This window comes from Entamoeba dispar, genomic scaffold (assembly GCF_000209125.1).
Source record: "Entamoeba dispar SAW760 scf_1105229458315 genomic scaffold, whole genome shotgun sequence".
NCBI classification, from domain to species: Eukaryota; Evosea; order Mastigamoebida; family Endamoebidae; genus Entamoeba; species Entamoeba dispar.
This window is the reverse complement of record NW_001853131.1, coordinates 14866-29219: the sequence shown is the minus strand read 5'-3', so window position 1 is coordinate 29219 and position 14354 is coordinate 14866. Positions and strand designations below refer to the sequence as shown.

The 14354-nt window shown below is 24.7% G+C and overlaps 4 protein-coding genes across 4 annotated transcripts, besides 23 other annotated features; 1 reads left to right on the top strand and 3 right to left on the bottom strand.

Moving 5' to 3' along the window:
* Window positions 1-415: 415 nt before the first annotated feature.
* Window positions 416-436: a sequence feature (AT_rich).
* Window positions 437-456: 20 nt separating this feature from the next.
* Window positions 457-4311, bottom strand: EDI_213670 (170 kDa surface lectin precursor, putative; the record flags this gene model as incomplete). The annotated part of the gene is made up of 1 exon (XM_001734483.1): window positions 457-4311. The coding sequence occupies one exon, from the start codon at window positions 4309-4311 to the stop codon at window positions 457-459; it is 3855 nt and encodes a 1284-aa protein (XP_001734535.1).
* Window positions 4278-4308: a sequence feature (AT_rich).
* A 186-nt stretch (window positions 4312-4497) lies between the features above and the next one.
* Window positions 4498-4536: a sequence feature (AT_rich).
* A 1023-nt stretch (window positions 4537-5559) lies between these two features.
* Window positions 5560-5715: a microsatellite.
* Window positions 5710-8580, bottom strand: EDI_213660 (protein SEY1, putative; the record flags this gene model as incomplete). Its single annotated transcript, XM_001734482.1, has 1 exon — window positions 5710-8580. The coding sequence occupies one exon, from the start codon at window positions 8578-8580 to the stop codon at window positions 5710-5712; it is 2871 nt and encodes a 956-aa protein (XP_001734534.1).
* Window positions 6955-7018: a sequence feature (AT_rich).
* Window positions 7347-7373: a sequence feature (AT_rich).
* Window positions 8336-8376: a microsatellite.
* Window positions 8490-8633: a microsatellite.
* A 105-nt stretch (window positions 8634-8738) lies between these two features.
* Window positions 8739-11414, bottom strand: EDI_213650 (ubiquitin carboxyl-terminal hydrolase, putative; the record flags this gene model as incomplete). The annotated part of the gene is made up of 1 exon (XM_001734481.1): window positions 8739-11414. One exon carries the CDS (start codon window positions 11412-11414, stop codon window positions 8739-8741), a length of 2676 nt encoding a protein of 891 aa, XP_001734533.1.
* Window positions 9501-9560: a sequence feature (AT_rich).
* Window positions 9564-9593: a microsatellite.
* Window positions 10710-10758: a sequence feature (AT_rich).
* An 83-nt stretch (window positions 11415-11497) lies between the features above and the next one.
* Window positions 11498-11583: a microsatellite.
* A 38-nt stretch (window positions 11584-11621) lies between these two features.
* Window positions 11622-14342, top strand: EDI_213640 (uncharacterized protein; the record flags this gene model as incomplete). Its single annotated transcript, XM_001734480.1, has 1 exon — window positions 11622-14342. One exon carries the CDS (start codon window positions 11622-11624, stop codon window positions 14340-14342), a length of 2721 nt encoding a protein of 906 aa, XP_001734532.1.
* Window positions 11833-11855: a sequence feature (AT_rich).
* Window positions 11981-12031: a sequence feature (AT_rich).
* Window positions 12137-12375: a sequence feature (AT_rich).
* Window positions 12579-12626: a sequence feature (AT_rich).
* Window positions 13256-13278: a sequence feature (AT_rich).
* Window positions 13395-13416: a sequence feature (AT_rich).
* Window positions 13448-13469: a sequence feature (AT_rich).
* Window positions 13561-13605: a sequence feature (AT_rich).
* Window positions 13790-13819: a sequence feature (AT_rich).
* Window positions 14030-14051: a sequence feature (AT_rich).
* Window positions 14330-14354: part of a sequence feature (AT_rich) that runs on past the window's edge.

Sequence of the window (14354 nt, the reverse complement as noted above, 5' to 3'; positions counted from 1 at the left end):
ATCAATTTTATCTTTTGATAATTCAAACTTTGTGAGATATTCTTCAATTGTGATAAGTTCTCCCATTTCTCTTTGTACCTTACACTCAATACCATCTACTTTTGGAATTAAATACTAAGTTTACTGTGAGTCTTTGTTTTAGTTTTATATATCTTTTTATACTTTCTCTAAACAAACTTCATATAATTCAACTCTGAGCTCATCTGGAATTTAGTATTCCTTTGCCAGTTGTGAGACTGTAATAAAATCTTCATCTGCTTTTGCTCGTTGATATAATTCATTTATTCTTTTTTCCATCTTTTCTTTTCTATTTCAAAGATCTTCCTAGTTCTATTGGTAATTTTCTTATTTTAGCTCTATTAAAAAGTAATATGATAAACAAAAAAATACACCTTAACATCTTTATTAATGTAGCTAAAAAATAAAAATAAATTAACACCATGATAATTAAATTAATTATCCATTATAAGTAGCAGCATTAGTAGCTTCGTTTTCTGCTCCAACATATTCTGCATTCTCATTGGTTGTTGTGATAGCATTCTTCATAGCTGATGAAACAAGTTGGTATGTCTTAAACAATCCAATAGAAACAACAATTAATGCAACTACAACAGAAACAACAACTGCTGCTACAGTAGTTGCTGCTGCGATGGCTCCAACATTATTAATTTCTCCTGCGAGAATACATTCAGTATAGTTATTGAGTTGTTGTGTTCTATCTGATTGATTCCAGACACGGCAATTACCACATGCATCAAGATCATAATATTCTGTATCAGTTTCTTCATACATAGTAAGAACTGCTGATCCATCAAGATATGAGCATTGACAATAGAAACATCTTCCTTGATTTGGTGTAATTGTTGGGAATTCTTCTGAGACTGTACATGTTTTCTTGTTATATACTGTTTCACCTGTAGCTGGATCACATGTTGCTGTTTCACATGGATTTCTTGCTTTTGGATCAATATTTGATTTTTCGGTATCAATCTCCCATGTGTGTGTTATTGTTCCATCACTTCCTTTATTCTCAACACATTTATATTTCTTACAAGCATTGTTAAGTTCTACTCCTGATTTAATTCTGAAATAAGCAATATCTAATGATGGATCATCAGTAAGTGGTACAAACTTACAAAAGTATGTTGTACCATCACATTCTCCTGTCATTACTCTACATCCATAATCTACTTCTGTATTTTGATTACATTTTGTTGCATTAATAACAATTGGACAGCTATTATCATTTTGACAAACAGTACCTGCACATTCTACATTTTCTACTCCTTCTTTTCCATTAAGGAATGCTTTACGTGCTTCTTCAATTTTCTTGTTGTTAGTGTCACATGTTGTTTTTGAAGTACTCTTACAGGTTGTTGTTTTTACTCCATCTTTTTCCTCAATAATAATCTCTTGAATTGTACATTCAACTGGTTGACAATCAAAGTTAGGATCAATAATACATTCATTGTTCTTGCATTTATATGGAACTCCTCCATTATTAGTTTCTTCTGCACATAAATCAACTTCTTGTACTTTATCCTTACTTTCAACTAATGAGCATGTTTTACATTCTCTTGTTGTTATTTTGTATGTACAATATGCTTCTTTGTCTGCCTCTTTCATAAATTCTTCACTTTGTGGTAAATGAAGTTTGTATTTAGTTAAATTGAATAATGAACTGTAATGATAAGTAGCTGTAACATATGCTTGACATGGTAAATAGAAGTTATAAATCTTTCCAAAGTTATCGTCATTAGCTAAACAATCAACATAGGTTCTTGGAATACATTGTTCATTAACACAATCTTTTGGAATAGTATAATCATACTCTTTTCCATCTTCTAAAGTAACTTTACGTTCTAATTTTTGATCTTTGCATTTCTCTGTAAATTTACCTCCTTCACATTCTGAACATGCTGGTGTTGGTTTAACAGTTACTTTACATGTTCCTGTTTTTGCATCATAAGTGTATGTTCTGTATGTGGCATCAGCTGGACATGTTAAACTAGAACACTTAGCACAAATGTCATTGTCAGATTTAGAAGTGTCATCTTTATCAAATTCACATGAATAAGATTTGTCTTTTTCATTTTGTTTACATTTACCATTAAAGTTTCCACATTGTGATTTACGTGAACTACAATCATCATGATATCTAATAACATTGTCTGTTCCCATTGAACAATATCCACATCCTACATTAGAAACATCACCAACTGCTTGAACAACACATTCTCCATTCAAACATGTAGCTGAGTAATGATCTTTGCACATAGTTTCAGATTTACCATCATTAGCAAATGTAATCTTAGTATTAGAACAATCAACATTCTCCCAATATGTAGTCTTACTTGTCTTATTACATCTCTTAATAAGACATCCATCTCTAACAAGATCTTCTGTACATTCAGAGACAACACATTGTGGCTTGTCTCCAGTATAATCACAAATTTCGTGTTTATTAGAATCACAATAATTACCATTCTTTACTTTATTACATTTACATTGATTACCAGTTGATGCATCACACTTACATGCTGATCCGGTAGAATCTCCACCACATGATGAATATGTATCACATGATAATCTGTTCTCACACATACCTGTATTGAGATTACATTTAGCTACATAACATGACATTTCAATATATGGTGATGTTTTTACACATACCTTTTCTTGAACAGTACATCTCTGTTGTGAATCACAAACATATTCTTGACAGTTAGTAGTCTTTCCTGTGCATTTGTCTCCATGTTTATCTTTCTTACAAAAACCAGTAGTTTCATCACATGTATAACTCCAACAATATCCATCTGAACTTGGTTTTTGATCTGCTTCACAGTTAGGCTTTTGTTTACATGTTTCAGTAACACTATCTCCCTCACAATATGGTACCATACATTTTACTTTTGGTTCACAAGATTTGTTGTATTGTTTGATAACACATCCTTCAAGATCTCTACATTCATATGAACCTACACAGGTATCTGGACATTCTTTCTTTGCCTTTGGTTTAGCTTTAGGCCATGGAATACATGATCCTGTTTCTACATCACATGATGTGTAGAAGCAATCATTCTCACAACACATTGGACATGTACATCTGTTCATTGCATCACAAAATCCTGAACATTTATTTCTATCACATCTTTCTGTTAAATTAGCTCTAATTCCCTTGAACAATGCATTGATAGTAGTTTCTACTTCACTATTACCTGTAAATTCATGATAATGTGGTCCAAGTGAAACAAGTTTCAAAGCACTACGTGTAATCTTTTGGTCTTTATTTCTATTAAGAACAACAGTGTGGACAGTAATATTATTTCTATCAAATGCAGTTTCTGCATCAAATTCTGATCCAAGTGCCTTGTCCATTAATACAATCATAGTTCCTCTTTTAATTGTCTTCTTTGAAATCTTATCAGCTAAATCTCTCTTAGCGATATTAACAAGTGGATCAACTTGTCCTGATCCTGCTGTGTATTGAGTAAGAGTATTATAATTTAAATTCTTCAAATCAATATTGGCAGTTGCATATGAATCTCCTTTAAGATAGTACAATGTTACTCCTTTTACTGTAGTTAATTGGTTTAAAGTAGATAACTTCTCTTGAAGAGATTTAATAACTGTAGAATCAGTAATACCAAGAATAATTGCAAGATGTGTATCAACATTATTCTTGTTAACATCAAGAATACACTTTGATGTAGTGTTTGTATTATATTGATCAATGAATGCTTTGTTTTCGTTGTTAAATGATCTGAAGGTAATTGATCTTCCTCCAATGAAGTCCATTCTACAAACATCATAAGCTTCTGTTTTTGTTGCATAAGTCATTTTTGTATTTAAATAGACATAAGCCAATGGTCTTTTAGCTGCATATTTGAAGCATGTTTTTCCGTTAATGTCTGCACTCTCAATTTGTTGTTCATCAACTGGAACATTATCCCAATCAATTTCATATTTTTCAATTGGGTATGCATATTCTTTTTGACAAAAATCTTGTTTATCAAGAGTCTTAATATTAGCCAATTGTTGACTGTTAAGATTGTGATCTTCATTAATAGTGTATTTATAACAGTCAGTATTACCATTTCCACTACAAGTAGTCCACACAAAATGTCTCCATGGTTGCATAGCTAAATAATAGAAGACATCATATTGGTTGGTGTAAGAATGATACCATGAACCTGCATTCTTTCCACGAGACATAATACCAAGATCATAATAGTCAATGTCTGCTGAGAATTCGTTAAGTTTGTCAGCAAGACAACATAATAATAAGATATTTAATAATAATAATTTCATATCCTGAAAATTTGAAGTTCTATGAGTTGTTTAAATTTGCTAAACTTTCTTTTTTTTTTTCAGAACTTGTCCTATTCCCTTCTTTTCTTTTCGAATGAAATATATTTTTGGATAATAAAACAACTAAAAACGAATTTACTTTTTTTCAACTTCTTCTTTTTTTCTCTTTTTTTTTAGAGTTATTTGAAATAATTATAAATTATTTCGAAATTAAATTAAAAATAAGGAAATTAGAGTAAAAGTCATCAACATTTTTCAAACTTTGTTTTGATGTGAAAAAAGAAAATATTTTTAGATTAACAAAAAACCTTTTTCTTATTTTATCATTTTATTGTTTAAGTTAAAATGATGCATTTTTCAATCCAAAAAACAATTTCCTTAAATATTATTCTTCACCAACAAGCACAGTTGAGTTGAGATTGATTCATTCTAACTATGCTAATTACAAAGAAATTAAATTACAATTATATCCTGACTAAAAATAAATAGGTTCATAACTTAATATTTTCTATGATGTGTTGTTCTTTTAGTAATTAATTCCATTATTTTTATCCTTTTCATTTTATTTTTTCATTTACAAAAACTGTTATTAAATATTCTATGAATTTGTTCTCTGTAAAATAACAACATTTTTTTCTCTTTATCTCTTTTCTGTTAAGACTTTCTTTGAGTTATGAAAAATACAACTCAACATTCAATTATACTGATACCCTCTTTTATTTACAACAAAATTAAATAAACTCATTGTTGTGGAATAGTTCCTAATTTATTTGAATAACACCAAGTTATCAGTCAAAGAAATAGTTTTTATTGGTATTATTACCATGTTATAATTTATATATACTTCAATAATACAGTACATAATTTAACTATCCTCTAAAATAGGATTTGATAAGTTTGTGTTTATATCATCTTTTCAAAAGAATAAATGATGGAGTAGCTGGATTAATGTTTAGTTAATATGTAGGCACTGGACCAAGGCTCTTGTGATATAATGAAAACAAACTAATAACCATTCCACTTACCTCAAATGAAGGAAGGGGACTTATTTCTTCTAACAAAGACATGTCAGTTCATTGAATTATTTCTGATTCTCATTAAAACAACTAATAAAATAAGTTTTAAAGAATAAACTCCATTTGTATTTTTAATAAATAAAAAAGTTATTGAAAAAGAAAGGGAAAAATTACATTAATACAATGAAATTTGATAAATAAGTAGTAAGTTGTGAATAAAATCAAAGACTTTTAAAGTAAAAGATGATAATGATTGAATTAAATGTATTTAAAACAAAAAGAAATAAAGAATAAAATAAATAAGTAAATAAAATAAAGATAATAAAAGAAAAAACAATTTAAAATGATTGAAAAAATGAATCAAGTTAAGAAAAAAAATAAATCAAAACTCTTTAGTTTCATTTGGTTTATTAAGAGAAGAAGCAGTAGTAATATTTCGTTTGATGAACATTGATTGAGATTTAGTAAATGAAGCTGAAGTAGGGATATTTCTCATTGACTGAGTTTCTCTATTAGGTAATGGACGGAATGGTTTTCTAATAGGTTTTTCATCATGACCGACCAATTTAAAAGCATCATCAAAAGAATTTAAAGAATCAATGTTATCAATTGTAACATCACCCATAACAGAAGGAAGTTTTTTATGAGTTACAAGAAGAGGGGATTTAGGTTTATCATCTTGAATTTTCTTTTGAGGTCTTTTTCTTTTTGGAGCTTCAGGTTTAGGTAAGAGATTTTTAAATAATCCAAGGTCTTGAATTAAATAAAGAACACTTGACCAAGAAATACTAAGAATGAAAGAAATAACAGAATCAATCAAATAAGCATAACCGAATTTATTTAATGAATAAATAATAGCAATAATAATTAAAGTTAATGCAAGTAAAGTAGGAGATTTTAATACATATACTATATTATCAAAAGATAAAAATGCAATTAAAAGAATTAACCACATTGGAGTTTTAGAATGAACAGTAATAGCAGCAAGTTCTTGTTGTGCTCTCATAAAATTAGCTTCAGCCATATTTTGAAATCCTTCATAAATACTAAGTCTTTCACTTAAAGAAAAAAGAACTTTAGTTTGATCAATAACACCATTTTCAGGTTCTTCAATAATCATTTTTTTACCAGTTGCAGGATTAATAGAAATAAAAGAGAAATTATCATCTTTAGGATCCATTCTAATATAAGAAAATAAATCAAGAATTTTTTCAGCTTCAGCTTTAGCTTTAAAGTAAGGTTTACTAAGATCTTCATTTTGTTTCCATTTTTTTGGTAAACCTTCATTATCTAATCTAAAGATAGAAATAAATTTATTTTCCATTAAATTACTAACAAATCCAGGTCTTTCTAATATTGTAGATCTTACAGCATCAATAATATAAACTTGAAGTTCATTTAATTTTTTTTCAACATCATCTTTATTCATTTTTAATGAATTAATCATTCCATTTTCTAATTCTTGAAGATTTTGACTTGTAGTTTCAAGAACAATTTTTCTAACTTGTTCCCACATATTTTTGTTTGATTGTTCAAATAAAGGAAGAAGAAGTGGTTTCATGATATTTTGTAAATGTTTTTTAAAATGAGTCATTAAAGCTTCAATAAGATCTCTTCTTCCAATTTCATATAATTTATTAATAAATCTATCTAATGTATTAATTTCTATTTCAAAATTATTTTCAATATTAGAAGGAACACTTTGAGTTGATATTTTTTCCCATTCATTTTTAATTGTAATATTAAAATCATCCATTTGTTCAGCATATCCAGCATATTTTGTTGGATCAAAAAGAGAAGATTGTTCTGTAATATATTGATTTTTTAAAGTAACATAACTTGTAGTAAGCATTGTTTTAATATAATTAATAGCAAGTGTCATTTGAGTTTGAAATAAATATGAAATTTCATTTAACATTTTTTCACTAAGAAGATCAGCTTTTTCTTTAACAACTCTATCTAAATATTTAGAAGCAATATTCATAAATTCTTTCATTTTTTTATCATATAAACAATCACAAAATATTTTAAAATTATTAAAAATATGTTTTTCAGAATGTTTTATTTTAATTTCTTCTATTTCTTTTTCAAATTCATTAAAAATATTTTCAATCAATTCATCACATCTAAATCTTGCTAACATTTCTTTTTGACTTGGAAGATCAAGATCTTTATTAGATTTAATTGAACTCCATACTTGTTTTGTAAATAATGCTAATCCATCTGCTGGAATTTCTTTATTATAAATACTTCTAAAATAAGTATTTTGATTTTTACAATCAAATCTTTTTTTTAATTCTTTTACTTCTTGAATAAATAATTCTTTATCATGTTTAAAATGAGGTAATGATGTAAATTCTAAATCAAAAAATTTATCAATAGGTGCACGTTTAAAACATTCTGGACGTGCAACATTATCCCAAATTTTCATAATATCTTCTAATAATACACTTTTAGTATTTTCAAATGGTTTTTTTTGATCTCTATCACGAATAACAAAAAGAATTAATGTTTTAGGTGAATCTTCTTTTTGAAATAATTGTAAATTAAGTTCAAATATATTTTTTAATAATGACATATTTGATGCTCCATATCTACCAACATCATGTGACCATATATTAACCATTAAAACACTACAAACTGATAAACTAAATAATGATATTTTTCTTTCAAATGATAAATCATCTTCTCTTATTGATCCATCTGATCCTTCTAAATCCATAATTATAATATCTTTTCTATCTCCAACTAATCCTAACCAAACTCCTCTTGTTGTTCTTTGTCTTCCATTTTTTTCATTTAATACTGTAAAATCTGTATCAAATAAATAATTTAATAATGTTGATTTTCCACTATTTTGTGGTCCAAGAATACTTAACATATTATAATTAAATCCTAATTCTTTAAATTTTGTATTTTCTTGAATAAATTCTTCAAATGTAATTCTTTCTTTTTGATTTTCATCTGCAAAAATTCCTTCTTGATCAATAATTTGCATACATGGATAGTTTTCTTTTTCTTTCTTTTCTTCTTTTATTTCTTTTTCTTTAACTTTTATATTTTCTCTTTCTTCTTCTTTAAGTTCTCCTTGGATATTTTCTGCAATAATATCTTCATCTCTTTTCTTTATTAAATTAACTCTTTTCATATCAATTCCTGGTGTTTTTTTCTTTTCTAAATTATTTTCTATTTCTTCCTCTTTTTTTAATTCTTCTACTTTTAATTGGTTATGAAGTAATTCTGATTCTTGCATCTTTTCCTTTTATTCTTTTTAAGTTTTTTTTTATTTATTTTTTATTTTTTATTAAAAACTAAAAATAATTGAAATTTTCTTTTTTTTTGAATTAGGGATATATTTTCTTCAGTATTCTTTCTCATTATTTATTTTATTTTTCCCTTCTTCTTCTTCTTTTAAATTTCTTTCATTAATCCATTACCCCTTTCTTGTATTACTTCTTTTTGAATTTCATTATTTTCGTCTTTTATAAATTCTTCTGTATTGATACTTATTTGTTGGTCAATATCTTTTCTAATGTAATACAATACATAAGCATTCTTTGAAACAATATTTTCTTTTGTCCCCTCAATCTTTGAAGTACTTGAATCATTAAAATCATACCAATCCTTTCCAACACGAGCAGATGCGACATAATGTCCACCACCAAGAGAACCCATATGATTAGTAACACCATATAAATTATAAATTGGAGGTGTTGTTGGATCATAATGTTTAACAAATCTAGTAAGATCTAATGATTCAATTGGAAAATCAACAAAGGTAGTAATTTTATCACGAGAATAACCACAACTATTACCAAATCTTTTTAAATGAATAATAAGTATTTGATTAGTACTCCAAAGATCAACTTTTTTATGTGATAATTGGTGTTCTTTACATTTAGAACAATAAACTTTATTATTTTCATCCATTAATTCTTCTGCTTCAAATGTTTCAAAACATTCTTCAAGAGTAACAGGATCACCATCTGTTTGATTATAATGATATGACATTCCTCTATCATATAAATATTTAAATACACCATTATCAATACTTTGACATTGAATAATATTTTCATTTTCTTCTTTAAATTCAAAATTCCATTTTTTTTCTTTAATTTCTTCTTTTTCTTTAAGTTCATCAATTTCAATTTTTTGTTCTTCATGTTGATTTTCTAATTTTTTATTATTAAAAATTAATATACTATTATTTTGATTTTCTTTAATATTATTATTCATATCATCTTCATTATCATCATCATCATTATCTTCTTCTTCTTCATGAACTTTTTTATTAGAAATATTTATTTTTGGTTCCCATTCATTTAATTTACTTTTATAAGTATCTTTAAATAATTCAAATAATTTTTCATCAACAATTTCTTTATTAATTGATTTTCCAAATACAACTGGTATTCTATATTGTTTATAAGAAGCATATTTTATTAAACAATCATAAACAATAAAATCTGATTCATCATCTTGTTTTTCAATAATACCATATTCCATATCTTTTTCTAATTTACCATCTTTTATTATTCTTTCAATTTTTTTTTCATATCCAAATTGTACAATAACAAAATTATTTGGATTTGTATTTAAACAAATATCTTTTGTTGATTCTTTAATAATTTCTTCAATATTTTTTCCTTTAATATTAAGTTTAATTGTTTTAGTATTTTGATATTTCTTATCACAAACATAAATTGATACTGAATTTTGTTTATTTGGAATTGCAAGTGATAAGAATACATATGGATCAAATCTCATATTTATATTATGACAAACATCACAAATAACTTTACTTTTAAGTTGTGCTGCAAATAAATCTGTAATAATTGAATCATTTCTTTGTTTATATCTATTCCATTCAGCTATAGCCCATTCATTATCTGGTTCATTATTATAATCAGGTGTTTCAATATATGGTTTTTTTAAAACACGATTTAAATCTTCATGTATTCCATCAATTAAATATGCTACTAATTCTTGTGAATCATGTTGTTGATATCCACTAAATTGTGGTGCAAATTCTCCAATAGCATATTTAAATTCTCTAGGAGTAATAGTAGAATAACCTGACCAATATTTTATTAATAATTGATACCATTGTTCAACTAATTTACCAGATGTTCCTAATGGATTATTTATATTAATTTCTTTTTTCCAATCTTCTTTTTGAAAAAATTGAACTAATGGAATTGTATGAATTAAACATTGAATAGCAGAATTCATATAACATGTATTTCCTAAATTATGTAATCCACAAACACCTTTTATTCCATTTGGTTCTTCTTCATTTCTAATTCCATAATATCCAGAATATCTTGAACTAATATTTGATGCATATGAATAAATTGAATTTATCATTGGTGTTTGTTTTTCAATAATTTGAATATTAACTTTATTTAATTCATTTGAATTAATAATAATTGTTGATACAATATTTTCTAAATTTTCTACTTCTTCTTCTTCATTTTTCATTACTTTAACTTCATAATTTATAAATTTAATATCATTTTGAAATTCTTTTTGTAAATTCTTAATTGCTTTTGAAATTGTAATATTTTTATATACTTCTTTTGTACGTTCAATTATACTTTCTGTTTGGTTAATTCCAATAAAATGAAGAGTAATAGTTAAATGTATTGGAATACTTTCTTTGATAACATATTTTTGTGTTTTATAAATATAAACTTTAGGTAATTTAGGAAATATTATATCTTCATCAAAAAATCCATATAATCTTTTTATCATTTTCTTATTCTTTTTACTAATTAATAAATAATCTATTCCTTCTTTTATTTCTCCTTTAAGATATCCATTTTCATCACTTAATCCCATTATTGTATCTAATTTAGGTAATTTGTATAATTTTTCAATTTCTATTTTATCTTCTTCATGAAATGAACTATATGCAACTGCAGCATCATGAATACTCTTTACAAATGGCACTGGTACTGCAAAATACTTTTTTGTTGTACCATCTTGTATCTCATCCATATAGTTTGATGGAAATTTTCCTTCTTTTTGAAGGTGACTAATTGCAACATAAAATTCTGTGAAAGGATTTGTACTGTACAAATTCATACTAATCTAATAATAAATCAGTTTCAAGTTCTTCCGTTTTAATCTTTTCCTTTGAGGATTAACTCTTACTTTTGAAAGAAATGAAATAAAAAAGAAAATCTAAAATCAAAAAAAAATAAAAATAAAAATCAAAAAAAATAAAATAAAATGAAAAGATAAACAAAATTAACTTTTTCTTTGATGAATTATCTATCTAATTGTCAAGAAATGAACAAAGAAATTGAAATGAATGAAGAGACATTATCTCCTAGTATTCTTATTGAAAATAATAATGAAAATAATGAAATATCATATTCTCAAATAACAACAAAACAACATAATTGGTATAAACGATTAACTATAACAATTGTTTGTGTAATATTGTTATTTAGTTATATATTTACTTATGTATTATTAAAAACAACACCAGATACAAAAGAAATTAAAAAAATATTAATAATAGGTGTAAGTGAAGTATTATTATTAATAATTGTCTTTGGTATTCAAACGATTTTATTATTTCCTTTTGTTCAAGAAAGATTACATAAATCATCAATTATAACAAAAATAATGGAAAAACTTTATTCAAAATATAATTCAAAAAAATTTGTATTTAAATTACCTAATATTAATAAAATGGTTGAAAAATTATATCCACCAATTCCAAATGAAAAAGTAAATAAAACAATATTAAATAGAATGATAGAAAAGTATAGAAAATTTATTGAACAACATTTAGTTTCAATAAAAATATTTTCATTAATATTTTGTTGTATTTCATCAATTATAACATTAATATTAATTTATTTACTTATTCAACAAAAAGATACATTTAGAATTCTTTATATTCAAACATTTGTTATTTCTATTTTAATTATTTCAATATTAATTATTGGATGTATGATAATATCAAAAATAATAGGAATAATAATTATTATATTAAATGTATTAATGTATGTTTTATACAAAAGAATTATTTTTTCTGCTTCATTATTTATTTCAATGAGTCTTATTGGAATAGTAACATCTTTAATTATTTCAATAATTCCTAATTTAAAAACAAATTTAAGTAGTTTTTATTTAGTGAATTATTCAACAACAATATTCTTTACTTTTCTTCTTTTTCTATTATCAATATTTATTTATACAATTTTCTTATGTTGTAAAAATTTAAAAGAATGGAAGAAAATATTAAAGAAATATATATTATCAATATTTAAATATCATTATATTGCTACAACAATTTTTCTGTTTATTATGATAACATCAGGAATTATTACAATATTAAGTTGGAGAGGAACTATTCTTTATTTTAAATCAATTATTATTCCAGATTCTTTTAATGCAGTTGAAAAGAATTCTCCCATAAAAATTTCAAATATTCCAATAATAACAAGAGATATTGAAGTAATAACATTTGGATGTGGAAAAGAGAATTATTATAGAGGGTGTTATGCTAATCCAACTATTAAAACACCAACAATTGATATGTCTAAATTTATTGAATTATCTATTACATCTCAAGATTATTATCATTTAAATAGTAGAATAATTCCTTTAAATGGTAAAGTTTATTTTCCTAAAGATATTCTTCAATTAAATAAAACATCACATTTTAAATCAGTAATTATTTTACCACATCAACTTGGAAATCTTATTAATAGTGATGATGGATATGATTATCTTCAAAAAACATTTGCACAAAATGATTTAATTGGAATTGTTATTGATTCATCATTTTTTGATAAAGATTCTAATGATAAAACAATTATTAGTAAAAATTCTAATCTAACAATACAAGAAGCTTATATTGAAGCAAGAAGTATTTTAACATATAATATTCTTCAATATCTTAATATAGCATTAAATAATTATTTTAATTTTACTATTGATATGTCAGAAATTGGTATTGTTGGAGATAGAGATGGTGGTACAGTTGGAATAAGATTAATAGAAGTAATGAATAGAAATAATAAATTTCCAATATTATTAAAAGATTGGAATATTATAAATATTAAAATTACTTCATTTAGTGGATTATCATGTAATCAAACAATAAAAAATAATATATTAAATGAAATGCAATCTTATTTTATTGAAACAATTCCATCTATTAGTATTTATCCTAATCCATTTTTATCAAGTTATGTAATTTTTGAATCACCTGATTTAATATTTATAAATCAAACAAATATTTTAAATTATAATAATTCATTGTATTATACAGGTAGTTTATTTATTCAACGTGCAAATCCTAATGATTTAAATATAATTTATGAAGAACCAAATAATCATATTATTCTTGATAAAATTTTTCCAATTCAATCTAATTATATTTCAAAAAATCAACTTAATTATATTGTTTCTCTTTTTATTGGAAGTCATTTTATGTGTAGTTTAAATTTTAATTGTATTAATTATAAAATGTTACAAGATTTTAAAATTGCTGATGAAGTTCTTCCTATGAATTCTGGTTATTTTAATACATTTATAAGTAATAATGATATATTAATAGATTCTAATGGAAAGATTTATTCTAATATTACTATTTCTACTAATTCTTCATATATTGGACTTTATTATCAAAATGCTTATCAAAGATTTCATAGAAATCTTCAATGTCATAAAAAATGTTCTATTAAATATTTATTTAATATTCCAATTTATGCAAAAGGAATAAAATTTAATTTTTATCAAGTTGGTAGTTCATCAAATTATAATAATGCAGTATTTATTCATTCAAATAAAAATATAAAAGAAATAGCTAAATTTAAATATGCAGGTATTCCACATTCACAATCATCATTTACATTAAGTAAAGTATATTTTTTACAATTATTTGAATTTGTATTTAATACACAACAACAACAACAATCATTAGAAATTGATGAATTAGAAATTCTGTTTGATGGAGAAATATTATTAGATAATGTTGCTATTTTTAATTAAAAGATTTTAAAG